This window comes from Capricornis sumatraensis, chromosome 4 (assembly GCF_032405125.1).
Source record: "Capricornis sumatraensis isolate serow.1 chromosome 4, serow.2, whole genome shotgun sequence".
NCBI lineage: Eukaryota > Metazoa > Chordata > Mammalia > Artiodactyla > Bovidae > Capricornis > Capricornis sumatraensis.
The window spans coordinates 25,678,421-25,706,347 of NC_091072.1; the positions used below are offsets into that span (position 1 = coordinate 25,678,421).

A 27,927-nucleotide genomic window follows, 5' to 3' on the forward strand; every position below is an offset into this window, starting at 1 on the left:
AAGAGCACCCTTACTTGTGGTGACCAATCAGTGCACGGGCCTCAAGGAGAAGAGGCTCTGATTGGCTGAGGTGTCTAAGGCAGGCCAGCCCCTAGAGGAGGCAGCTGAGACAGAGAAGAAACAGAGAAGGTAAGACCACAAAGAAGAAACAGACTTTAAGCTTGTACCTGATTGGAGCCGATTTAGGCTCATTACTTCAAAAATACAGTAAGAAAAATAAAATATTAGATTATATGGAACACAAATCACCAGAACATAAAAACTTTAGGAAAAACACATTGAAAAGCCACACTACAACGTGAATAAATTGAAAGGTTAACATTTTAAAAAGGCAAAGAAATCTGATAGAGGTAATTTAAAATCAGATCATCCTAACCTTTCACTACCACTATCCAGAACAGAATTATTAACAATACCTTGCAGAACTTGCACATGAATAAATACCCACACACGCTATAATAAATCCTAAAAGAAATGGGAGAAAGCACTTGCAAACAAAGCAACTAATAAGGGCTTATCTCCAAAATACACAAACAGCTCATGCAGTTTGATATCAAATGAACCCAATCAAAATAGGCAGAAGAGTCAAATAGACATTTCTCCAAAGAAAACATACAGATGGCAGCAAATACATGAAAGTATGCTCAACATCACTAATTATTCAGTTCCATTCAGTTGCTCAGTCGTGTCTGACTCTCTGTGACCCCATGGACTTCATCACGTCAGGCCTCCCTGTCCATCACCAACTCCCGGACCTTACTCAAACTTACGTCCACTGAATCAGTGATGCCATCCAACCATCTCATTCTCTGTCGTCCCCTTCTTCTGCCCTCAATCTTCCCAGCATCAGGGTCTTTTCAAATGAGTCAGCTCTTCACATCAGGTGGCCAAAGTATTAGAGCTTCAGCTTCAGTATCCATTTTTCCAGTGAATATTAAGAGATGATTCCTTTAGGATGACTGATTTGATTTCCTTGCTGTCCAAGGGACTCTCAACAGTCTTCTGCAGCACCGCAGTTTGAAAACATCAGTTTTTTGGCATTCAGCCTTATGATCCAACTCTCACATGACTACTGAAAAAACCATAGCTTTGATTATAGGACCTTTGTTGGCAAAGTGATATCTCTGCTTTTTAATACAATGTCTAGGTTCATCATAGCTTTTCTTCCAAGGAGCAAACGACTTTTAATTTTGTGGCTGCAGTTACTGACTGCAGTGATTTTGGAGCCCAAGAAAAAAATCTGCCATTGCTTCCACTTTTTCCCTATTTATTTGCCATGAATTGATGAGACCAGATGCCATAATCTTAGGTTTTTAAATACTGAGTTTTAAGCCAGCCTTTTCACTCTCCTCTTTCATCAACATCAAGAGGCTCTTCAGTTCCTTTTTGCTTTCTGCCATTAGAATGATATCACCTGCATATCTGAGGCTGTTGATATTTCTCCCCGCAGTCTTGATTCCCCACTGTGATTCATCCAGCCCAGCATTTTGCATATGTACTTTGCATAGAAGTTAAATAAGCAAGGTGAAAATATACAGCATTGATGTACTCCCTTCCAAATTTGTAACCAGTCCATTTTTCCATGTCTGGTTCTAACTGTTGTTTGCTGACTGCATACAGGTTTCTCAGGACGCAGGTAAAGTGTCTGGTGTTCCATATCTTTAAGAAGTTTCTACAGTTTTTTGTGATCCACACAGTCAAAGGCTTTAGCATAGTCAGTGAAGCAGGAGATGTTTCTCTGAAATTTCCTTGCTTTTTCTATGATCTAATGGATGTTGGCAATCTGATCTCTAGTTCCTCTGCCTTTTCTAAATCCAGCTTGTATGTCTTGAAATTCTCAGTTCACATATTGTTGAAGTCTAGCTTGAAGGATTTTGAGCCGTACCTTGCTAGTGTGTGAAATGAGCACAATTGTAGGTAGTTTGAACATTCTTTGGCATTGCCTTTCTTTGGGATTGGAATGAAAACTGACCTTTTCCTCTCCTGTGGCTTTACAAAGTAGTTGCTTTACAATGTTGTTATTTTCTTCTGTTACATCAAAGTGAATCAGCTCTCCACATACATATAGCCCCTCCTTTTTGGATTTCCTTCCCATTCAGGTCATTACAGTGTTATCCCACCCCTCTGTCTCTATGGTTTGTCTCTATGTCTGTGTCTCTATTTATGCTTTGCAAATAAGATCATCTGTGCCATTCTTCTAGGTTCCACATATATGTGTTAATACGTGATATTAGCTTCTCTTTTTTCTGACTTACGTCACATTGTGTGGTAGTCTGTAACTCCATCCACATCTCTGGAAATGGCACATTTTTGTTCCTTTTGCTGCCTGAGTAATCCTCCACTGTGTATATGTATCACGTTTTATTTATCCATTCGTATGTCAGTGGACATTTCTGTTGCTTCCATGTCCTGGCTATTGGAAATAGTGCTGCAATAAACAATGAGGTGCACGTACCTTTTCGAATTGTTTTTTTCCAGGCATATGCCCAGGATTGTAGTTGTTGGGTCATATGGTAGCTCTATTTTTAGTTTCCTAAGGAAACTCTCTACTGTTCTCTGCAGTGGCTGCATCAGTTTACATTCCCACCAACAGTATAGGAGGCTTCCTTTATCTCCACATCCTTTCCAGCATTTATTGTTTGTGGATTTTTTCTTTATGGTGTACATCCTTCTTTGTATTTGATTATTTTGTTATGCTCTGGGCATGGCATAGGGGGAGAATTATGTGATCCAGCAAATGGCTCAGGAAAGCTCTCAAGTCCTGCAGAAAGGAAACAACAGGCTGACTCCTGCATTGCTTTGCCGCCCTGTTCCCACTCCGGTATCTGGCCCCCTTCTTATCTCTGTCAGCTTGTCATCTGTCAAAGAAATCCTACTGGGAGACTCTTGCTTTCTCTAAAGATGCAAGGGGAGATATCCATCACCATCAGATCACGCCTGAGAGGTTGGAGTTGCCCTGAAACTACATCATTCGTCATCTTCTCCCACCTCTGCCTTGACCTCAGTGGGTGTTCATTCTACTGAGTACATCTGTCCATCTTCCTTCCAGGCCCATTAATTAAGCAGCTGGGGCTTTATATCCTGATTTTTTCTAATTATTTTACTATATTTTACTGTTAGTATGCTCTTTTTTCTATTAAATGGTAGTTTTAGTGAGACAGAATTCTATTATTTTCTGTTGACCAATCATGATATGATGGGATTAAGTGAATAATAGTTACATAATCACAATAGTAAAAGATGTTTATCAGTTTTCACAATCAATAGCCAGACAAAAAATAAAAGATAATTACATTTGCAAACAATAATGGAAAGTGGATTAAACTAACAATATAAAATAATTACATACAGTTCTGGGGTTAAGTAGAGTGATATGGTAAGTGGAAGTGCATACATGCACATAGTCTCATCTGCTCAGCCAGTCTTTTGTTCAGCTGGTGCATTTAATTCATTTACAGTTAAAGTAATTATCGATTTGTATGATCCTATTAGTGGCTTCCCTGGTGGCTCAGTCGGTAAAGGTCTGCCTGCAATGTGGGAGACCTGGGTTTGATTCCTGGATGGGGAGGACCCCCTGGAGAAGGAAATGCAGACTCACTCCAGTGTTCTTGCCTGGAGAGTCCCCGTGGATGGAGGAGCCTGGTGGGCTACAGTCCATGGGGTCACAAAGATTTGGACACGACTGAACGACTAACTTTCACTTTCATGATCCTATTACCATTTTCTTAAAGGTTTTGGGTTAATTTTGTGTAGGTCTTTTTCTTCTTGTGTTTCCTGCCTAGAGAAGTTCCTTTAGCATTTGTTGTAAAGCTGATTTGGTGGTGCTGAATTCTCTTAACTTTTGCTTGTCTGGAAAGCTTTTGATTTCTCCATCAGAGCCGAATGAGAGTCTTGCTAGGTATTCTTGGTTGTAGAGTCTTCCCTTTCATCTCTGTGGATTTTTTGACGATGACAATTCTGACCTGTGTGGGGTGAGCCTCATTGCAGTTTTGATTTGCATTTCTCTAATAATTAGTGATGTTGAGTATCTTTTTGTGTGTTTCTTGGCCATCTCTATGAGCTCTCTGAAGAAATGTCTGTTTAGTTCTTCTACCCATTTTTTTTGGCTGAGTTATTTATTTTTTTTATATTGAGCGGCATGAGCTGTTTGTATATTTTGGAGATTAATCCCTTGGTGCTTCATTTGGAAATATTTCCTCCCATTCTGAAGGTTGTCTTTTTGTCTTTTTATGGTTTCCTTTGCTGTGCAAAATCTTTTACATTTAATTACGTCCTATTTATTTATTTTTATTTTCAATACTCTAGAAGGTGGGTCAAAAAAAGATCTTGCTGTGATTTATGTCAAAGAATGTTTTGCCTATGTTTTTCTCAAAGAGTTTTATAGTGTCTGGCTTTGTATTTAGGTCTTTAATCCATTTTAGTTATTTTTGTGTATGGTATTAGGCCTTTTTTTTTTTTTTAGTTCTACCAGTTTATTGCTACCAACCCATTTCCCTCCACCCTCATCATGCGTGCATACTCAGTCATGTAACCCCATGAACTGCAGCCTGACAGGCTCTTCTGTTCATGGACTTTTCCAGGCAAGAATACTGAAGTGGGTTGCCATTTCCTTCTCCATAGGAGGGTGTTCTAATTTCATTCTTTTACATGTAGCTGTCCAATTTTCCCAGCACCATTTACTGAAAAGACTGTCTCTATTGGCTGTCTTTGCCTCCTTTGTCATAGATTAGGTGACCATAGGGCAGCACCTCTTTTTTTTTCAGAATGATTTTTTTTAATTAAAAAAAATTTATTGAAGTATAATTGATTTATGATCTTGTGTTAATTTCTTTGGTACAGCAAAGTGTCAGTTATACATGTATATTCATTTTCATGTTCTTTTCCATTATGGTTTATTACAGGATAGTGAATATAGTTCTCTGTGTTCTATAGCAGGACCTTGTTGTTTATCCATCCTGTGTGTAATAGTTTGTGTATACCAGCCTCCAACTCCCAGTTCTTCCCTCCCTTACCCCAGCCCCCACACCCTTGGCAACCACATCTGTTCTGTATGTCTGTGAGTCTGTTTTGTCACAGCACCTTTTTTTTTTTTAAAAAAAAGCTCCATTCAAACTTCACATCTTGTACTTCTTCCATTTTGGGGGGACGGTTTGTGAAGTGGTTATGAGAGGAGGGGAGGGTCTGCGACTGAAGCCTCTTTGGAGTGGGCTTTTTGGGACTCAGGGCAGACTCTGCCCCCAAAGGCCTGAGGTCACATCCTAACCTCTTGGATGTCCTGCCGCATGGACTGTGTGATCCCATTAGTAAAAATGGACATTCTAAACCCAGGCATTTAAACTGTAATCCTGCTAAATAATTTGTTTCCTGTTTTATATTGTTGACACAGAAGAGGGGGTGGAAAAATCCAGAAATGTTTTCCAGTGCATTTCCTTCCTCCCACCCCCAGTCCTGCTAAAGATACAGCATGGTGCTGGGGTTAGTCCCAGGTGCTGCATTTTTCTGTGCCCAGGTTCTTTCCTGGTAGAAATGGCATCTTCTAATTTCTATCACTACCGTACCAGTACCTGCTCAGTGCACAGAAGGTGCTCAGTACACTGATTGATCTCTTACTGACTTTGTACCCCAGGTGACAGCTCTATGGGGAATCTTGTTCAGTCGCTGCTGTGCCTGACTCTTTGTGACCCCATGAACTGCAGCACACCAGGCTTCCTTGTCCTTCACCACCTCCTGGAGTTTGCTCAGACTCATGTCCATCGAGTCGGTGATGCCATCCAACCATCTCATTCTCTGTCATCCCCTTCTCCTGCCCTCAATCTTCCCCAGTATCAGGAGGCTTTTCCAGTGAGTCGGCTCTTCACATCAGGTCGCCAAAATATTGGCACTGTGGCCTGATACCATGGTTCACCTGGGAACTCTCACTTCCGTTTTGTCTCCAGCTTTTCCTCTTTTATCTGCTGAAGTCAAACTCCATCCCCACAATTGAAACTACTCTTCTGGTTGCCAAAGATTTTCATTCTGCCATCTTGTGTGTGTGTCTGTGTGTGTCTGTGTGTGTGGGGGTGGGGGAGGACGTGAATCAGAATGAAAAGCATCTGATGAGTTTAACCATCAATTTCTTGACTGTTTCTCCTTGGTGATCCCCTCCTGACTCTTCTTTCATTCCTGATTCTACTTCTCCCCTCCTTCTCCCTTCTCTCTTCCTGCTGGTCCCCTGGTTTGTCTCTAGTTTGTCCTTAGCCTTCCCTTTCCTGTCCACACTTTTCCTCACTGAGTTCACTCATTCCTTTAGTCCCTGCTCGCAGCCCCTGTAGATGGTGCCCCCCAAAATAAACCTAGAGCTGTTTCACTCCTCTGTGCCTGGCCTGGATTTCCAGTGATTCACACAACACCCACACTTACCTGACCCACATACTACCATAAATTCAGAATCTCCAACAGTCAGTGTATAACTTGCTCACCCCCATCTCCTTTCTCTTCTCAGCTATGCCATTTTAGTTAAAACCCCATTCTTTCCATCATGTGGAAATACAAACCGAGAGGTTTTTATCCATGTGTCTTTCTTCCATCTTGTATACCCAGTCTCTCGTGAATCTTCCCCAAGAAAACAAGGCTTGTTTTCACATCTGTTCCACTGCTGACACCCAGCCTGGCCCCAGCACTGGCTGTTCATCCCAGTAAGAGCCTCTCTCTCCGCTCCCTCCCCTCCCTGTTCCTCCCTCCTCCCACTCCCCTCCTTCCCCCTCCCTCCTCCCCTTCCTCCTCCTTCCCCTCCCTACTCTCCCTCCTCCTCTCTCCTCTCCATGGCCTATTCTCCCTACTGGCTAGGAGTGGCTAAGAGGGGCCCTTACTCCCCACCTCCAAATCTGAAGGTGGTCCCTGCTCCCTGCTGAGCACCATGTATACCCCCTCAGTGTTCTCAACCACTTCCCCTGTGAATGCCACCCCCTCCCTCCATCTCCTTCTGTGATTAGTGGATTAAATCCCCAAGTCATCAAGTGCCTGCTACCCACCACGCACCAGGGACATGCAGTGATATGAACAGAGCAGGTCCCTCCCAGCCTGGCAAGTTCAGCCTTCAGCCCCCTGCTGGCCCCCCACCCCACCTTTCAGAGTCCAGCCTGTCCCACCTCCTCCTCAACGCTGCCTTCAACCTTCCCACCCACAGTGAGGAATCCCTTCTCAGAATTTCTACTGCTCTTGCTGTGGGCATCACTTTAGCTACTCTCTGATCTCTTCATGACTGTTAGTTTTAGCTCCTCAGCTGGGTTGTAATATCCTCGAGGGCCACTTTTATTTGTGCCGAGGGCCATCCCCAATTTGGGTGTGTGTATCTGTAGTATTCACAGTAACTACTACTAATCTGCCTGTGTATGTAATTAAGATACAATTAGGATAGCGCAATGAACCAGGTGTGGCAGCAAGTGCCTTAGGTGCATTTATCATCTAATGAGTGGGTACTGGGCACACAATTAATTGATTTAAGAAAGACAGTCTTGTTCAGCTGTTCTCCAGCTGTGGGTCTCAGGAAAGTCCTGTTTGCTCTCTGAGACTCGGTCTCCTCATTCACAAAATTGGGAACTGGACTCCTACTTTTTAAGGTTTTTTCCAGTTCCAACACTGTTGTGCAACTTCATTTCAGTCTCCTCGTTTCTAGAGAATTTTTGCTTTGTGTTGTGCACAGATTTGTTGCTCGGAGAATACAAAGCAAATAGGGCGGTATCCCTGCCCTCAAAGTTGTCCCCATCCATTGTAGTAACAGGAAGCCAGAGGTATTGGATGGGTGAGGGGGAGGGAGCCGGTTACGTCACTGGGAGAAAGCAGGGCGATTCCTGAGTTGGTTCTAATTAGAAGCTTCCTGAAGGAGGAGAGATTTCCGTTCAGTTGAAAGGAGGCAGTTGACTGGCGGAGTGGGAGTACAGAGGCGCCTCCTGGCAGAACTGGTAGGCTGAGCAGCTATTCCGCAGAGGCCAGAACAGGCTGTGTTGAAGACCAACCAGCCAGACAGGGTGCTGTGTGCTAAATTTAAAGTGGTGACCAAACTACCGATGTTACTGCCACCTACAACGGAAGAATCTCGACTGTGTCAGAAAAGTATGTGGATCCCAGAGGGGTGAGACATGTGGGTATTGGAGATTCATCCTCAGTTAGGACCATTTATTTTGGAATCCTCACAGGCTGAGGCCATAGAGGGTAGGCAGAGGAGGGGGTCAAACCCAAGGATGATACATATGGGTTCCTAACATAATATAATACAGAGAATTATCATAACAATCAGCTAATCCCAGAGATAATACATATTTCTTTCTGTTCTCATTTCAACAAGGACCTGAAGGGGTTGGCAAGTATATTCACATGCAACACAATAAAAATATAAGAGATAAAAAATGAGGAAATAAAAGTAGAAATAACAGTGTGAGGCCAGAGGAAAAGTGCCCCAAAGCTCTAAATACTTGACCAAAGGTGGGTGCATGCTTGGGGCTCCACATCTTAGCAACCAATGCATTTTTTCCTTGTTGTTCAGTTGCTAAGTCGTGTCCAACTCTTTGAGACCCTGTGGACTGCAACATGCCAGGCTTCCTTGTCTTCACTATCTCCCAGAGTTTGCTCAAACTCATGTCCATTGAATTGGTGATGCCATCTAACCATCTCATCCTCTGTCATCCCCATCTCCTCCTGCCCTCAATCTTCCCCGGCATTAGGGGCTTTTCCGGTGAGTTGGCTCTTCGCATCAGGTGGCCAAAGTATTGCAGCTTCAGCATCAGTCCTTCCAATGAATATTCAGGTCTGATTTCCTTTAGGATGGACTGATTTGATCTCCTTAAGGGGCAGTTCTTATCTGAAATATAGTAATTTAGCATCTCAAAGATTCCAAGCTTGTGTTCAGAGACTTATTCTTACTGATTACAGAGGTTTTGCATCCTAGATAATGCTGTGCGCTTTCATTCACTTTGACTACTGTTAAATAAACTCATTAGAAACCAAAGCTGAAGGCAAAACACCCACCCAAGTCTTTGTGGCTGAATGTGTGTGGCTGCATTGCAGCACACCAGTGATTTTACTTAAGGAAACCCCTTAAGTTCTGGGGTCAAAAAGAATGTCTTCTCTTGAGAAAATGTCATTGTCATTGATGTCAGATGTTATTGTCTTAGCCTAGTTCTAAGAAAGGCTTTCCCCTCTGCCTCCTCACCTACCCCAACACACTTTCTCCCCAGTACACCCTTTGATTCATCAGTGCCGTCCAAGAAGGGCCCTCTGCCCAGAGCCTCGGGGCTTCATGTGTGAGGGCGATGGAGCGGAGAGAGATGGGTGCCAGGTCCCAGCCCCGGTGACCGGCTGTGCTCTCGTTGACAGTGTGAAGCAGCATGAACGCTACGGCCAACTGACCCTGGTCAACTCCACCGCGGCCGACACGGGTGAGTTCAGCTGCTGGGGACAGCTCTGCACTGGCTATGTCTGCAGGAGGGACGAGGCCAAGACGGGCTCCACCTACATCTTCTTCACAGGTAAGAGGCTGGCTGCATTGGCAGAACTCTCCAGACTTCTGGACTTACCCAAATTAAAGGTTCCCTCTGTCTGCTGATTATCAGATAAAGACAATGAAAACACTCCCTGTTTCCCAGACTCTGAAAAGCTCAGGCTTTACATCAATTATTTCATGTAAGTCTTGCAATAACTCTTTAGGGTAAGTACTAATATGTACTTTTTTTCAATGAGAAAGCTGCGGTTGAGGGAGATTAAGTTAAGTCTTTCAGGTCAGATGGCAAGAAGTGGCTGGACCATGATTTGCACCCAGAACTGTCTGGTCCCAGAGTCTGTACCTGCATTGTCCAGTACGGCAGCCAGCAGACTTGTAGTGTACTAAGTGATAAAAAATCTGCCTGCCAATTCATGAGGTTTAAGAAATGCAGGTTCTGTCCCTGGATTGGGAAGATCCCCTGGAGAAGGAAATGGCAACTCACTCCAGTATTCTTGCCTGGAGAATCCCCACGGACAGAGAAGTTTGGCAGGAAAAGGTTCATGGGGTCACAGAGAGTCGGACATGACTGAGCAACTAAGCACACACACGCATAAACCTTAATAACTGATCTGCTATGTCAGGGGAAAGATCGAAGGCAGGAGGAGAAGGGGACGACAGAGGAGGAGATGGTTGGTGGCATCACCGCCTCAATGGACATGAGTTTGAGCAAGCTCCAGGAGATGGTGATGGACACGGGAGCCTGGTGTGCTGCAGCCCATGGGGTTGCAAAGAGTCGGGCATGACTGAGTGATTGAACTGACTGACTGATGTCAAGGGAAAGAAAACGGTATGGGCGTGGATTTGAGACTATGGATTTGAAGTTGAGGCGTGTGTGACTATTCAAATGTCATTGGGGATTAGTTAAAATTAAACAAGGCCGAGACTTCTCTGGCAGCCCAGTGGTTAAGACTCTGTGCTTCGAATGCAGGTTCAACCCCTGGTCAGGGAACTAAGATCCCACATGCCATGAGGCACAGCACCCCCCAAAAAAATCTCTCCCATGCCAAGGCTATACAAATATATTTTTAAAATTCTTTTAAATTAAACAAAGTTAAAAATTCAATTTCTCAGTGACAGTTGCCATGTTTCAAGTGCTTCATTGGCACCTGTGGCCAGTGGCTACCCTCCTGGACAGTGGAGGCAGAACAGCCATCAGCACAGAGAGCTCTGTTGCATAGCATGGCTGTAGATGTCCAGTCACTGCACTCTCACAATCTCTGGTGACCTCCTTTCTGGAACTGCCACTGTCAGAGAAGGCCTGGCTAACGGTCTCCCTGAGTTTGTCCTTGAGAGCACCACGAGCTGAGGTTTGGGGCAGCGTTCCACGGGCTGGAGTGGCTCCAACCCTGACACCTGCGCCCGAGTGTCAGTCCTCGGTGGACACACCAAGGCCCTTGAAACTCTGCAGGTCAGGGGCCTTTCCTCCCCTGCAGGGCCAGGGCCAGGTCTGCCAGGTGGAACTGCACTTGGAGAAGCAGGCACTGCAGAATGGCTTGCCAGCCTTTTCTGCTGCCGAGCTCTCTATATTCTAAAGTTTGGGGAAGATGTTCTCCAACAAGGTTCAGAGGTCAGGGACAGCTTTCTGGAATCTTTCAAATGCCATGCCCTGGTGCTGCTGGTGTCCAAGGCGTTTCAGGTGAAGCCAGGAGGCCTCCTTAGTGTCTGGGCAGGCTCTGTCGTGAGGTGTGTCTACATCCTGAATCCATCTGTTGTACCTGTAGATTTCCAGTGACTCAGATCTACAGCTCAGGTAACCATAGGCTTTGACCTTTAATGAACACTTCAGCAAAGCCTCACACGTTCTCCCATCCTGCCCAAAGAGCTCCTCTCTGGTGAGTAGATACATCAGCAGAGTGCTCTGTGATTCTGGAGACACGTGCATCTCATTTAATTTCCACAATGCTCTGAGGAAATTAGAAGAAGCTACCAAATTATCTCTTTTTTAGAAATAATCAGGGAAGCTTCCCGGATGGCTCAGTGGGTTAAGAATCTGCCTATGATACAGAAGACACAGGAGATGTAGGTTCGCTCCCTGGGTTGGGAAGATCCTCTGGAGGAGGGAATGGCAACCCACCCTAGTATTCTTGACTGGAAAATCCCATGGACAGAGGCGTCTGGCGGGCTACAGTTCATGGGCTTGCAAAGAGCTGGACATAACTGAGCGACTCTGCACACTAGAAATAATAATGCTGATGCTACGATACAACAGGGCAAGGTGACTTATTCCACATTCATTGACTTCAAGTGGCAGAGTGAAGAGTCAGATCCCTTTCTTCTGGTCCAGGATCCAGTGTTCTTACTGCCTTAACCCATTGAGTGAGTGATTGATCAGGTGACTTGTTGATTGACTGACTACTGTGCTGGGTCTTAGTTGCAGCAAGTAAATTGTTAGTTGTAGCATGTGGGATCTAGTCCCCTGACCAGGGATCAAACCTGGGCCCCCTGCGTTAGGACTGTGGCGTCCTAGCTGCTGGACCACCAGGGAAGTCCCTTAACCTATTTTTAAGACAAGGTGATGGAAAGATTGACAGACACACATAAGCTAGCATAACGGGCAACGTCAGAATTGCTGACAGGTGTTTATGGCCATTGCTTCTGAGCCTCATTCTGGATTGCACCACCCAGAAGTGCCCACGTGCCCATAGAATGGTACCACACTAGGAAACAGCAGTGGAAAGATTAATTAAGCCTCATGGGACCTGTTATTCTGGACAAGGACTGATACCATGTTTCAAATCGCAGAATGAAAATTCTTTGTTGTGATTAGCACTGTTTTGTCTTCCCCAAATAATGGTTATTAAAACTGAGATTTTTGAACTGAAGACCTAACTCTGAGCAGAAAGTTTCATTGAGTAATAGGTTCTCTGAGTTCTGGAGGCAGATCCTCATTCTTAATTTATGGAAGCCCTTTTGGGTATCACAGGAAGGCTGAAAAATCAACATTTCAACTTTCAAAAAAACCTGCATCAGAGCTGTGACTGAATGGATTGCATTGTTTTCTTATTCCTCAACACTGACAATCCAGTTGAATTTTCAGGATAGGGTTTAGCAATTTGTCTTCTCAGGCGTTAGAGAACCAAGATGGGCTGTTATGGAAGCTATTGGCTCTGGAGTCTCTCAGAACATGTGTTTCCCCACCACCCACACAGAGAAACCTGGCATCCATTAAGTGTGTATTTTTCCTAGAGTTTGCTTGTAAACACTGTGAAGCTTCTTTTGACTGTTAATTTGTGCAATTTTTGATTGACCAACTGCTACAAAGTTATATTTGTATTCAGTCTTCATCCAGGAGGCTCTCAGAGAGTTTTTTCTCCCCTGCTCTAACTTTGTATTGAAGTATGACTTATATTAAGGGAAATACACAAATCACAACTCTGCAGCTCAGTGAATGATCCTTAAGTTAACCACCTCCCAGATCATGTAACCAGCTCCCAGATCAAGGCTGGGGGGTGGGGGGAAACATTACTAGCAGCAGGGCTTCCTCATAGTAAGAGGCATGGGCTCCAGTTTACACATGTGGTAAAACCATATGAACCAGCATTTTACCAAGTGTGGAGTTTGTTATCATTTGGATTTTAGTTTATCGCCTATTAACTAATTTTTTAAAACTCTTACGTTTCCATGTGTTTTGTTTTTTTAAAGCAATGTATGTCATCCACTTGAGTAGATACCAAGCATATTTGTAGAGGCATTTGTGATCTATAGTTCTAAATATAAACTTGAACACACTTTTTTTTGGGTACATGTATTCTACTAATGGCAGATTTTTTTACTTTAAAAGAAATTAAATTTTTGTAATTTATCAAGTTACAGCAATTCAGCTGAATTAATAAAAAATATATATGCTCAATAAATGTCCAGGAATGAATAATTGAAAATTGGACAGATTTAATTTATAGATAATAATTTGCTTACTCATTCACATATTTTTCCTGCAGCCTTGCTTACTCCATTCACTTGGCAAATACATTTTATTTTTCTATTGGTTAAAGCAACTGGTGTGGTTCCTTCTTTCAAAACATGGATTACAGTACAGGAAGTAAGGCCTCATTTTTGCGTTCTGAAATTCAAATTATTTGCTTATTCTACTGGCTTTGCACATTGGTTCAGATTTCTGTTGTTGTTCAGTTGACAAGTCTTGCCTGACTCCTTGAGACCCCACTGACTGTAGCACTGCAGGGTTCCCTATCCCTCATCATCTCCTGGAGTTTGACTAAGTTCATGGATGGATGTGAGAGCTGGACTGTGAAGAAGGCTGAGCGCCGAAGAATTGATGCTTTTGAACCGCGGTGTTGGAGAAGACTCTTGAGAGTCCCTTGGACTGCAAGGAGATCCAACCAGTCCATTCTGAAGGAGATCAGCCCTGGGATTTCTTTGGAAGGAATGATGCTAAAGCTGAAACTCCAGTACTTTGGCCACCTCATGCGAAGAGTTGACTCCTTGGAAAAGACTCTGATGCTGGGAGGGATTGGGAGAAGGGGAAGACAGAGGATGAGATGGCTAGATGGCATCACTGACTCGATGGACATGAGTCTGAGTGAACTCCAGGAGTTGGTGATGGACAGGGAGGCCTGGTGTGCTGTGATTCATGGGGTTGCAAAGAGTCGGACACAACTGAGCGACTGAACTGAACTGAACTGAACTGATGTCCATTGATTTGGTGATGCTATCCAACCATCTCATCCTCTGCCATCCCCTTCTCCTCTTGCCTTCAATCGTTCCCAGCATTCAGGGTCTTTTCCAATGAGTCAGTTCTTTGTATCAGGTGGCCAAAATATTGGAGTTTCAGCTTCAGCATCAGTCCTTCCAATGAATATTCAGGACTGATTTCCTTTAGGATGGACTCTTTGGATCTCCTTGCAGTCCAGGATACTCTCAAGAGTCTTCTCCAGCACCATGGTTCAAAAGCATCAATTCTTCAGTGCTCAGCTTACTTTATGGTCCAACTCTCACATCCATACATGACTACTGGAAAAACCATAGCTTTGACTATATGGACCTTTATCAGGAATGCGATATCTTTTCTTTTTAACACACTGTCTAGCTTTGTCATAGCTTTCTTGCCAAAAAGCAACTGTCTTCTAATTTCATGGCTAGAGTCACCATCCTCAGTGATTTTAGAGCCCAAGAAGAGGAAATCTGTCACTGCTTCCACCTTTCCTCCTTTGTTTGCCATGATCTTAGTTATTTTAATATTGAGTTTTAAGCCAGCTTTTTCATTCTCTTCCTTCATCCTCAAGAGGCTCTTCAGTTCCTCTTCACTTTCTGTCATATGGGTGGTGTTTTCTGTGTATATTAGATTATTGATATTTCTCTCCACAATCTTGATTCCAGCTTGTGCTTCATCCAGTCTGGCATTTCACATGATGTACTCTGCATATAAGTTAAATAAGCAGGCTGACAATATACAGCCTTGACGTACTCCTTTCCCAATTTGGAACCAGTTTGTTGCTCCATGTCCAGTTCTAACTGTTTGCTCTTGACCTGTATACAGGCTTCTCAGGAGGCAGGTAAGGTGGTCTGGTATTCCCATGTCTTTAAGAATTTTCCACAGTTTTTTGTGATCCACACAAAGACGTTAACATAGTCAATGAAACAAAGGTAGATGTTTTTCTGCAATTCCCTTGCGTTCTCTATGATCCAACGGATGTTGACAGTTTGATCTCTGGTTCTTCTGCCTTTTCCAAAACCAGCTTGAACATCTGGAAGTTCTCAGTTCACATAATGCTGAAGTCTAGCTTGAAGGATTTTGAGCATAACCTTACTAGCATGGGAGATGAGTGCAATTGTCTGGTGGTTTGAACAGGAGAAGGCAATGGTACCCCACTCCAGTACTCTTGCCTGGAAAATCCCATGGATGGAGGAGCCTGGTGGGCTACAGTCCATGGGGTCGCTAAGAGTCGGACACGACTGAAGTGACTTAGCAGCAGCAGTAGCCCTTCTTGGAAACTGGGATGAGGATTGACCTTTTCCGGTCTGGTGGCCACTGCTGGTTTTCTAAATTTGCTGACAGATTGAGTGCAGCATTTTAATAGCACCATCTTGTAGGATTTTACGTAGCTCTGCTGGAATTCTATCACCTCCACTAACTTTACTGGCAGCAGTGCTTCCTAAGGCCCACGTGACTTCACACGCCACAATGTCTGGCTCTGGGTAAGTGGCCACACCGTCATGGTTAACTGGGTCATTAAGATCTCTTTTGTGTAGTTCTTCTAGGTATTCTTGCCATCTCTTCTTGATCTCTTCTGCTTCTTTTAGGTCTTTACCATTTCTGTCCTTTATTGTGCCCATCTTTAGATGAAATATTCCTTTGATTTTACCAGTTTTCTTGAAGAGATCTCTAGTCTTTCCCGTTCTGCTGTTTTCCTCTATTTCTTTGCACTGTTCATTGAAGAAGGCCATCTTGTCTCTTCTTGCTACTCTCTGGAACTCTGCACTTAGTTGGGTATACCTTTCCCTTCCTCCCTTGCTTTTCACTTCTCTTCTTTCCTCAACTATTTATAAAGCTTCCTCTGACAACCACTTTGCCTTCTTGCATTCCTTTTTCTTTGGGATGGTTTTGTTCGCTGCCTCCTGTACAATATTCCAAACCCCTATTTATAGTTCTTCAGGCACTCTGTTTACTAGATCTAGTCCCTTGAATCTATTCATCACCACCACTGTATATTCATAGGGGATTTAAGTCATACCTGACTGGCCTAGTGGTTTTCCCCATTTTCTTTAGTTTAAGCCTGAATTTTGCTATGAGGAGCTGATGATCTGAGCCACAGTCAGCTCCCCGTCTTGTTTTTGCTGACTGTATAGAGTTTTTCCATCTTCGGCAGCAAAGAATGTAATCAATCTGATTTCAGGATTGACTATTTGGTGATATCCATGTGTAAAGTTGTTTTTTGTGTTGTTAAAAAAGGGTGTTTGCTACAAGTGCTTTCTCTTGGCAGAATTCTGTTAGCCTTTGCCTTGCTTCATTATGTATTCCAAGGCCAAACTTGCTTGTTACTCCAGGTATCTCTTGACTTCCTACTTTTGCATTCCAGTCCCCTATGATGAACAGGACATCTCTTTTTTTCGGTGTTAGTTCTAGAAGGTCTTCTAGGTCATCACAGAACTGATCAACTTCAGCTTCTTCAGCATCAGTGATTGGGGTATAGACTTGGATTATTGTGATGTTGAATGGTTTACCTTGGAAATGAACTGAAATCATTGTGTTGTTTTTTGAGGATGAACCTAAGTACTGCATTTTGGACTCTTGTGTTGATTTTGAGGGCTACTCCATTTCTTCTATGGGATTCTTGTCCACAGTAGTAGAGATAATGGTCATCTGAATTAAATTCACCCATTCCCGTCCATTTTAGTTCACTGATTTCTAAGATGTCAATGTTCACTCACCATTTCCTGCTTGGCCATGTCCAGTTTACCTGGATTTATGGTCCTAACATTCCAGGTTCCTATGCAATACTGTTCTTACAGCATCAGATTTTACTTTCATCACCAGACACATCCACAACTGAGTGTTGTTTCCACTTTGGCCTAGATGCTTCATTCTTTCTGGAGCTATTAGTAATTATCCTTCACTCTTCCTAGTAGCCTATTGGACACTTTCTGACCTGGGAGGGCTCACCTTTCAGTGTCATATCTTTTTGCCTTTTTATACAGTTCATGGGGTTCTCATGGCAAGTATACTGGAGTGGTTTACCATTCTCTGCTCCATGGACCATATTTTGTCAGAACTCTCCACCATGACCTATCCATTTTGGGTGGCCCTACAAGGCATGGTTTATAGCTTCATTGAGTTATACAAACCCCTTTGCACGACAAGGCTGTGATTCATGAAGGGGTCAGATTCCTGTACAAAACCTTAAAACAAAAGTTATTTCTGAATCTTACAATCACACCTTCCTTAAATATTTGCTAAAAAGATATCTTTACTTCCTTGGGCTCCAAAATCACTGCAGATGGTGACTGCAGCCATGAAATTAAAAGATGCTTACTCCTTGGAAGAAAAGTTATGACCAACCTAGATAGCATATTAAAAAGCAGAGACGTTACTTTGCCTTTAAAGGTCTGTATAATCAAAGTTATGGTTTTTCCAGTAGTCATGAATGGATGTGAGAGTTGGACTATAAAGAAAGCTGAGTGCTGAAGAATTGATATTTTTGAACTGTGGTATTGGAGAAGACTCTTGAGAGCCCCTTGGATTGCAAGGAGATCAAACCAGTCAATCCTAAAGGAAATCAACTCTTAAATATTCATTGGAAGAACTGATGCTGAAGCTGAAACTCCAATACTTTGGCTACCTGATGCAAAGAACTGATTCACTGGAAAAGACCCTGATGCTGGGAAAGATTAAAGGCAGGAGGAGAAGGGGATGACAGAGGATGAGATGGTTGGATGGCATCAGTGGACTCAATGGACATGAGTCTGAGCAAGCTCCAGGTGTTGGTGATGGACAGAGAAGCCAGGTGTGCTACAGTCCATGGGGTTTCAAAGAGTCGGACATGACTGAGTGACTGAACTGAACAGACTGACAAAGAGATCTTTAATACAAATGCTCCAGATTTTTCTCTTTAGAAACAGGGATACTGAAGCACAGAGAGATGAAGTGACACATACAAGGCCACATGGACTTACTCCATTTGAACACAGGGGTGTTAGGTAAGATTTTGACCGAGGTAGACTTGCCCAAGCCTGAAACGCAACATATTATGAAGTGGCGCCAACTGCCTGGCCTGATGGAAAGTCTTACAAAAGGTGGAGATTTCCTGAGCCATGATTCCACATTAGAGAAGCTGGTATTATTAAAAATATTATAATACTTATAGGCAAAGAACTCTTGGCCCATGACGGCATTTGCTATTGTGTCCGAGAATTCTATTCTGAATGTAAAAAACAAAGTCATACAACTAGGACACAAAGGCTAGTGAAGCAAGCCAAGAATAACTGTTTCAGAAATATGGTTGAAAAACATAGGAGACTATTTAACAAAGGTTGGGGTGTGATTCAGTTCAACGATTTCTCTTAGCAATCACTATAATCTCTCATGGAATGATCCAGAAAACAACGTATTTAATGTTTCATGCCCCAAACAAAAAGACACCCCCCACAATCCAGAGTCCCTTGACTGTGCTGAGCAAAGTACAGGGAGACCAGTTCTCATTTCTCTAGGATAAAAATGCCATCATCAGAACTTCTCTGTGGTCCAGTGGCTAAGACTCTTCGCTCCCAGTGCAGCAGGCCTGGGTTCCGTCCCTGCTCAGGGCACTAGATCCCACATGCCTTAACTGAAAAGGAAAAAAATAATGCCACCATCGAGAGCTTAAAGAACATGCAAGGTGATTCCTCAGGAAACAGGTAGAATGTAAGAAACAGGTTGAAGGTCCCCAGCCCAGTGGCCGCCAAGACAGAGCTCAGAACCTGAGACTAGCTGGCTCCTTGAGTGTCCCTGGTTAATTCTCTTTCCACTGACCTTGGGCAGAAAGGAGGTCCTCTGGGCTGTGAAGACACCGGCACCACATTGGGCCCATCTCAGAGGCTCTGCTGAGCAGGGAAGTCCCTCCCAGTTACTGAGCAAGGGCTGTGGGGCTGACCTCTCTGGAGACATGGCAGACGGTTCCTAGGTGTTAAAACTGCTCTTAGCACAAGGAAACCAATCTCCTTCACTGCTTCCTCAGTGGGGTAAACCAGTGGGCCTGATTTGGGCTTGAATTAATACTGATTTTGTTTCCTTCAAGAGGATAGGCAGTAATATCCTTCATCCAAAAAAGGAAACTCATTTTTTTTTAAATAATTTACTGACCAGAGACATATTAATACATCTTTTGTTACCCACATCGATGGCCACAGGCATTAGTTTCTGCAAAAATCCTCTGGTCAGTAATGTATTAAAATGAGAGTGAAAGAAAGTGTTAGCTGCTCGGTCCTGTCTGACTCTTTGTGACCCCACAGATGGTAGCCTGCCAGGTTCCTCTGCCCACGGGATTCTCCAGGAAAGAATACGGGAGTGGGTTGCCATTCCCTTCTCCAGGGGACATTCCCCACCCAGGGATGGAACCCAGTTCTCCTGTATTGCAGGCAGGTTCTTTACTGTCTGAGCTACCAGGGAAGCCCTTCAGTTCAGTTCAGTTCAGCTCAGTCTCTCAGTCGTGTCCGACTCTTTGCAACCCCATGAATCGCAGCACGCCAGGCCTCCCTGTCCATCACCAACTCCTGGAGTTCACTCAAACTCACATCCATGGAGTCGGTGATGCCATCCAGCCATCTCATCCTCTGTTGTCCCCTTCTCCTCCTGCCCCCAATCCCTCCCAGCATCAGAGTCTTTTCCAAGGAGTCGGCTCTTCGCATGAGGTGGCCAAAGGACTGGAGTTTCAGCTTTAGCATCATTCCTTCCAAAGAACACCCAGGACTGATCTCCTTTAGAATGGAATAGCCTTTTCAATTCCTAAGGACTCCATGTTTGAAGTACACTGCCAATCCCCTCGGATCTTTGTGCCCTGAATATGTAAGTATCCCTTTAAGTGTTCTCACCCTCCTCTCCAGACTAAATGAGCCCGTGTCTTTCCCTTTGCAGAGAAAGGTGAACTCTTCGTACCTTCTCCCAGTCACTTTGATGTCGTCTACCTGAACCCAGACAGGCAGGCTGTGGTTCCTTGCCGAGTGACCGTCCTGTCGGCTAAGGTCACCCTCCACAGGGAGTTCCCGGCCAAGGAGATCCCGGCCAACGGAACCGACATCGTTTACGACCTGAAGAGAGGCTTTGTGTATCTGCAGCCGCACTCCGGCCACCAGGGGGTGGTCTACTGCAAGGCGGAGGCGGGGGGCAAGTCTCAGATCTCCGTCAAGTACCAGCTGCTCTACGCAGAGGGTAAGCCCTTCCGGGGCGAGACGCGAGCCCCTTCCGGCTGGTCAGTGTGGGGTACGGCTGTCCCCAGTGATGGCGGGAGAGTAGGAGGCACAGATGGCTGTTCTTAAATGCTCCTCTCCAGCACTCTCATTTCTAGAATGTTCTACTTTCTTGCCTATGATTCCCCCACCCCCAACTCCCTTCTCTTCAGCTCCTTCCAGGGTGCTCTCTGGTCCAGGCTCCATGTGCGTGATCAGCATCAGGCTCACATCCCCACGGCATCCTCCCGCACTCTCCATCCTGGCTGCCGGCGCCAGAGGCGCAGGGTGGGGGGCGCCTCCCCCGACCTCCAGGAGAGAAGGCTCCCTGGCCAGCCCTGCCAGGGAGGAGAGGAGGGACTCTCCTGTTTTCGCTCGGAGCACTCTGACATGAGCCTGGTTGATGGTGCTCGTGTGAGGCAGAGTGCTCTGCAGCCGTGTTCCTGCCCAGGCATCTCTGCGATAGGGTGGGTGGCCCCAGAGCTGACTGCCCTCTGAAATGGGAATTTGGGCTCCTTCATGACTCTGGGCCTCAGCCCTGGGCTTATTCATGAGGCCACAGCTTCCAACACTGCTGTCAAATAACTCTCTCAAGCCTCCTTTCGCCACCCTCGCTGCAGCCATCTCTCTCCTCCATTCACAGCCAGACTCCCTGAAAGAACCCTCCCTGGGCCCCATCGGGGTACTCCCACCCGGCTCCTCAGTCTTCTCCCCTAGCTCCGCCAAAGCAGCCTTGGCTGAAGAGCCTCCCGGGCCATTAAGTTCAGCAGACAACTTTCTGTCTTCGTCCTTCTAGATTTTACTTCGCCTACATAAACGCCCCCTCTTCCCTGGTCCCATTTCCCCCTGCTTCTTTAGCCACAGCGTTCTCATTATCTTTGCCAGCTGTTTGCCTCTTGCAAGTTTTTTCTTTTTTTAATTTTTATTGGAGTCTAGTTGATTTACAATGCTGTCTAGTTTCAGGTGTACAGCAAAGTGGATCAGTTACAGGTATACATATATCTAGTCTTTTCTAGATAGATTCTTTTCCCATATAGGGCATTACAGAGTATTGAGAATTCCCTGTAGGGAAGCTATACAGTAGGTCCTTACTAGTTATCTATTTTATATATAGTAGTGTGTATATGTCAATTCCAATCTCCCAATTTATCCCTCCCCTGCCTTTTTCCCCCTAGTAACCATAGATTATTTTTTTACATCTGTGACTCTTATTTCTGTTTTGTAAATAACTTCACTTGTAACATTTTTCTAGAGTCCACATATAAGTGATATCATATGATATTTGTCTTTCTCTGTCTGACTTTACTCGGTATGACAGTCTGTAAGCCCATCCATTTCGCTGCAAATGGCATTATTCTTTTTTACTGCTGAGTAATATTCCATTATATATATATATATATATATATATATATATATATATATATATATATATATATATATATATATATATATATATATATATATATATATATATATATGTTCCACATCTTCTTTATCCATTCCTCTGTCAATGACACTTAGGTTGCTTTCATATCTTGACTATTGTAAATAGTGCTGCAATGAATAACTGGGTAACTGGGTACATTTATCTTTTTGAATTATGGTTTTCTCTGGATATGTGCCCAGAAGTAGGATTGTTGTATCATTTGGTACTTCTATATTTAGTTTTGTAAAGAAATATCCCTACTGTTCTCCATAATGGTTGTAACAGTTTACATTCCCATCAGCAGGATAGGAGGGTTCCTTCTCCACAGCCTCTCCAGCATTTCTTGTTTGTAGATTTTTTGATGATGGCCATTCTGACTGGTGTGAAGTGATACCTCATTGTACTTTTGGTGTGAAGTGATACCTCATTGTACTTTTGATTTGCGTTTTTCTAGTAAACAGTGATGTTGGACATCTTTTCATGTGCTTTTTGGCCGTCTATATGTCTTCTTGGAGACATGCTTATTCAGGTCTTCTTCCCATTTTTTATTGGGTTCTGTGTTATTTTAATAAGGTGCTGCATGAGCAGATTGTATGTTTTGGAGATTAATCCTTTGTCAATCACTTTGCAAATACTTTGTCCCATTTTGTGTTTTTTTTTTTTTCATTGTGTTTGTGGCTTCCTTTGCGAAAGTTTTTAGGTTTAATTAGGCCCTATTTATTTATATTTGTTTTTATTTTTGTTACTCTAGGAGGTGGATCAAAAAAAGATCTTGCTGTAATTTATGTCAGAGAGTGTTCTGCCTATGTTTTCCTCTAAGAGTTTTATAGTATCCAGACTTACATTTATGTCTTTAATGCATTTTGAGTTTATTTTTGTGTATGATGTTAGGAGGTGTTCTAATTTCATTATTTTACATGTAGCAACCCAGTTTTCCCTCACTACTTATTGAAGAGACAGTCTCTTCTCCATTGTATAGTCTTGCCTCCTTTGTCATGGATCAGGTGACCATAGGTGCTTGGGTTTATCTCTGGACTTTCTGTCCTATTCCATTGATCTATATTTCTGTTTTTGTGTCAGAATCATATTATTTTGATTACTGTGACTTTGTAGTAAAGTCTGAAGTCAGGGAGGCTGATTCTTCCAGTTCCATTTTCCCTCCTCAAAATTGCTTTGGCTATTCAGGGTCTTTTGTGTTTCCATACAAATTTTAAAGTTTTTGTTCTAATTCTATGAAAAATGCCTTTGTTAATTTGATAGAAATTGCATTTATATCCATAGATTGTTTTGGATAGTACAGTCATTTTGACAATGACATGATATATCTCTCCTTCTGTATGTGTCATTTTTTATTTCTTTCATCAGCATCTTATGGGGCTTCCCTGATGGCTCAGATGGTAAAGAATCTGCCTGCAATGCAGGAGACTTGGGTTCAATCCCTGGGTCAGGAAGATCCCCTGGAGAAGGCCATGGCAACTCACTCCAGTATTCTGGCCTGGAGAATCCCAAGTTCAGAAGAGCCTGGCAGGCTACAGTCCATAGACTCACAAAGAATTGGACATGACTGAGCTACTAACACTTTCACTTTCACACTTTTCAGCATCTTATAGTTTTCTGAATACAGGTCTTTTGCCTCCTTAGGTAAGTTTATTCCTAGGTATTTTATTCTTTTTGATGTGATGGTAAATGGGATTGTTTCCTTAATTTCTCTTTCTGATCTCTCATTGTTAGTATATGGGAAAGCAACAGATTTCTGTGTATTTTTATAATTCTACAAATTTACCAAATTCATTGGTGGGCTCTAGTAGTTTTCTGGTAGTGTCTTTAGGGTCGTGTTGTTTAGTATCTTGTCATCAGCAAACAGTGATAGTTTTACTTCTTCCTTTCAGTTTAGATTTGTTTCATTTCTTTTTCTTCTCTGCTGTGGCTAGGACTTCCAAATCTATGCTGAATAGTGGTGAGAGTAAACACCCTTGCCTTGTTCCTGACCTTATTGGAAATGCTTTCAGTTTCTCACCACTGAGAATGATGTTAGTTGTGGGTTTGTCATATATGGCCTTTATTATGTTGAGGTAATATAATAATTACCTGTGCCCACTTTCTGGACAGTTTTTTTTTTTTATCATAAATGGGCATTGAATTTTGTCAAAAGCTTTTTCTGCATCTATTGAGATGATCATATGGTTTTTATTTAGTTTGTTAATATGATATATCACATTAATTTGCATTCATTGAGGAATCCTTGAATCCCTGGGATAAATCCCACTTGATCATAGTGTATGATCCTTTTAATGTGTTGTTGGATTTGGCTTGCATGTATTTTGTTGAGGATTTGTATGTCTATGTTCACCAGTAATACCAGCCTCTATTTTTCCTCTTTTGTAATATCTTTGTCTAGTTTTGGTACCAGGGTGATGGTGGCCTCATAGAATGAGCTGCATCTGCTAGCTTTTAAATGTTGTAGTTCCCCCCAGGCACTTTCCTGGTCTGTCTTCCTGCTCCTTCTGGGTGGTCTCGGCCATAGACACACGCTGCTGCATATTTGTGTACCAATCCCTCCCAGGGGAATGGATGTGGCCTGGATCGCCAGCTTCGTGTACCCAACTGTCTCTCTAACATCTGCACTGAGCTGCCTCACAGACCCTTTCCTGAGCTCCGGGCCTTCCTCCCAGGCCTGGTTCTCCAGTTGCCCTCATTCCAGTGATGGCGGTGCAGTTCCGGGGTACGGGAACCCGAAACACTCCCAGCTTCTCCCAGTCGTTTTGACTCATTCCATCAAAGCCTTTGCATTCTGCTGTCCATCCTACTGCAAAAAGAGTTCAACTATCATCATTTCTTCCTTGGTCTAACATAAGTACCTTTCCAGTTGATCTCTTCCATGCCCATGCTTTCTCCATCTTCCACCCAGTAACTGATTATTGGTCGAATTAAAACCATTCTGTGGGCTAAATGAACCACTGAACTAATGAACCTCTGAACTAATGAACTTTTCCTAGAACCAAAGTCAAAATCTTCCATATGGCTTGAAAGGTCTTGCAGGGCTGGCCTCTGCCCTCGCCAGAGTTCCCCTCTACTCTCCTCAGGGCCTGTCTGCTGGTCCCTCCCTTTTTCCCTGCAGGCCTTCATCCCTAAATAAACCTTTCATGCTTCGCAGACCATCTTGAACTTCCGTGGCCCTCTGGGCCTCTCCTTCTGTTCTTCCCACAGCTCAGGTTCTAAACCCACCACACAGTGGCCTGTTGAGGGTGCACCTCCTCTGCTGGAATGGAGGCCCCGGGGCTCGGAGACCATGTCTGGCTGGTTCCCTGCCTTAGCCTCCTCTCCCAGCATGTTCCTGGATCCATGCTGCCCTCAAAATTACTCGAGTGGACTGAGCCTGATGAAGAACGTTGTCTCTGCAATGCCATGAAGGCGAGATCCCGCACGCTCTTCCTGCAAGCGTCTCTCCCGTTGGTGGATTCTGACTTGCTCCTCTTCCTCCTGAGGCTGCCGAGCCATACGCCTGTCTGTCTGTCTTCCCTGTCAGTGGTCCTCCCTCCAGACCCCCTTCTCTTCCTTCCCCTTGTTCTGCTCCCAACCCCCTTCTTCTCTCTCCACCTTTTCATTCACACAAGCTCCTCGCAGATCTTCTGGGCTTGTCTCCTTACAAGTGGAATGTCTGGGGGACTCTGGATGTCCACCCTATTTTGGACCACCAAGGTAGACAGAGAAGAGGCATCATAAAACCCCAAGTAGTGGACAGAGCAGGTCGGATGCTATAGTTGGGTAGCTGAAGAAAGGCAGGGATGTCCCATATCTGCCCAGAGAAGAGAACACGTCTGTTGGTTTGTGTCTGCGACCCTTGCCCATGGATGTCATCTCACATCGCTGTCCTCTGCTCACTTCCAGTTCCCAGGGGCCCTCCATCAACGACCATCTCGGCATCCTCGAACAAGGTGAAGGGCGGGGATGATCTGAGTGTCCTTTGCACAGTCCTGGGGGAGCCAGATGTGGAGGTGGAATTCAGGTGGACCTACCCAGGGCAGAAGGTAAGCATGGCCCGGCCTCGGCCGGCTGCTGTAGTTTTTAGTTCCTTGTTCACCCTCAGTCAGTGATGAGGACCGTCACTTAGGATGCGTGAGAAATGCGTGGAGCCCTGGTAGGGCCAGAACTTGCTGGTTTGCTGCTAAAATGTTTCAATTATGTTTATATTGGGTTGCCCAAAAAGTTCATTCAGGTTTTTCCCTGTTACAGAAAAACCCAAAGGAACTTTTTGGCCAAGCCAATAAATGGCTTTTTTATTTGAAAGAACAGGAAAAAGTGACTGAGTTCCATTAGGTAATTTAGTCAATGTACCTTCTTTTCTTCATGAACCCGAAGGAAGGGGACAGGGGCATGAACAGGAAAGGAAGGGCCCTCCTTTCTTCAACCCCAACCTCAATTTGCAGTCTTAACTTTGGGTTAGTTGGAGGCCAATCTACCTTCCTTCTGGAGTCCTTTAGCCTTTTCCATGTAAAAGTTGGTCCCCGGGGCAAAGAACTCTGAGCAGACACCCACCAGGTTGGCATGTAAACCCAGGCCTTGGAAAAGGTGCCGTGAGGCTGAGATTATCTTAAAATAGACTTGCCATAAACCCAGCTCCAGCACATGCAGCCGTGGGCCTGTTCTGCTCACTAAAATAGACAGCCTCGCTACCAACATGGAACAATCCCCTTGATGCCAGAAGAGATCTGGATCTGGCATCCTAAGATGTACTTGGCAGCCAATACGCTTCTGGTCGAAGGGCTGTGATTGGTGGAAAATAACTCTCCCTGGAGAATGGTGCTTTCCCAGTGCCAGGTACTTGTTTCTAAAGTGTTGTCCCATTTGGAAAACATGAATAGCTTGCATGAGAGGTTTTTTGGTTTCTTTACATTGCTAATTATTAGCAGAAAGGGTACATTGCTAATTATTAGCAGAAAGGGTATTAATTCAGTAATACTCTAAATATTACGATTATGTTAAACTAATTCAGAAGATACTACTTATCACTGAAGTTGGAGGAAGCATCTCAGAAGTGACCATCTCACTTTCTAGAAATAGGGAGTGAAGTCACCTCGGCTATAATACTATCCATCCCGGGCACAGCTTTCCGCCCACTGCAGTCCTAGGGCACATTTGACTAATTATGTCTCCCTCCCCCAAATCTGAACAGTTGAGAGCTTATATTCATTTACAAGGTGAGTGCTTTGGGCTTCTAAGTTCTGTGAATAAGAACCTCTGCACCAAGGGGTGAACGTGAGCAGTGTCAACAGCAGAGCAGTGGAAAAATTTATCTGTATCTTTATGCCTAATACCAGCCCCACATTCTTGAAGTTCCAAAAGAGTAAAATTTATATTAAGTAGAAACTTGAAGAGAAAGGGCAGGAAGAGAGAGCCAAACAGCATAATGAAATTCAAGACCCTGCTTGGAAAAAAAATGCAGCCTAAACTGACTAGACAGTGTCAGAGCTCCCGTGAGCTATGCATAGCAAATAGTCCTGTAGGAGCATGTGTTTTGCGCTTTGAAAGGGATACTCAGCCGTGTCAGAGGAATGGGAGCTGTTGAGAGCAGCGTGTGGTTTGTGCTCCAGTCCCCGTGGGTGTTGTTCAACAGGATGAAAGGCCCGTGACGATTCAGGACTCCTGGCGGCTGATCCACAGAGGACTTGGGCACACCACAAGGATCTCCCAGAGTGTCCTGAGCATTGAAGACTTTGAGACCATTGACGCAGGTTATTACATTTGCACTGCTCAGAATCTCCAAGGACAGACCACAGTAGCCACCACTGTGGAGTCTTCCTGACTTGGAAGATGAAGTATGAATGAACTGATGGAAAGCCCACTGGGGTGCACAGCCAGCTCCGGGGTTCTTTGTCTTTGCCAGGGCCAAACCCCAGGCCCTGCCTTGTGAGTCAGACCCAGACCTCCAAACTAAAAGGAAGTCATTGGTCTAATTTTAGAAGTGTTAACTCTCCTAGCAGAAAGCATGTATTCTGACTGCTGACCTACGTATATGCATTTCTAGTGTTTCTACTCAGAAGGCATATATGTAAACAACTTTATATAATCATTTTCTATTAAAGGAGCAAGTTTTTGTAAAAAGTAAAAA

The 27,927-nt window shown here is 44.0% G+C and overlaps 1 protein-coding gene across 1 annotated transcript in view; it reads left to right on the forward strand.

Annotated features, from left to right (window-relative positions):
* Positions 1 to 27,669, forward strand: part of PDGFRL (platelet derived growth factor receptor like) — an 80,881-nt gene extending 53,212 nt beyond the window's left edge. The window contains exons 3-6 of the mRNA XM_068971945.1: positions 9,352 to 9,503; positions 20,082 to 20,375; positions 25,707 to 25,846; positions 27,433 to 27,669. Of these exons, the coding sequence (XP_068828046.1) occupies positions 9,352 to 9,503; positions 20,082 to 20,375; positions 25,707 to 25,846; positions 27,433 to 27,621 (775 nt within the window). The 3' untranslated portion in view covers positions 27,622 to 27,669. The remainder of the gene's footprint in view (positions 1 to 9,351; positions 9,504 to 20,081; positions 20,376 to 25,706; positions 25,847 to 27,432) is intronic.
* The last annotated feature ends 258 nt before the right edge of the window (positions 27,670 to 27,927 follow it).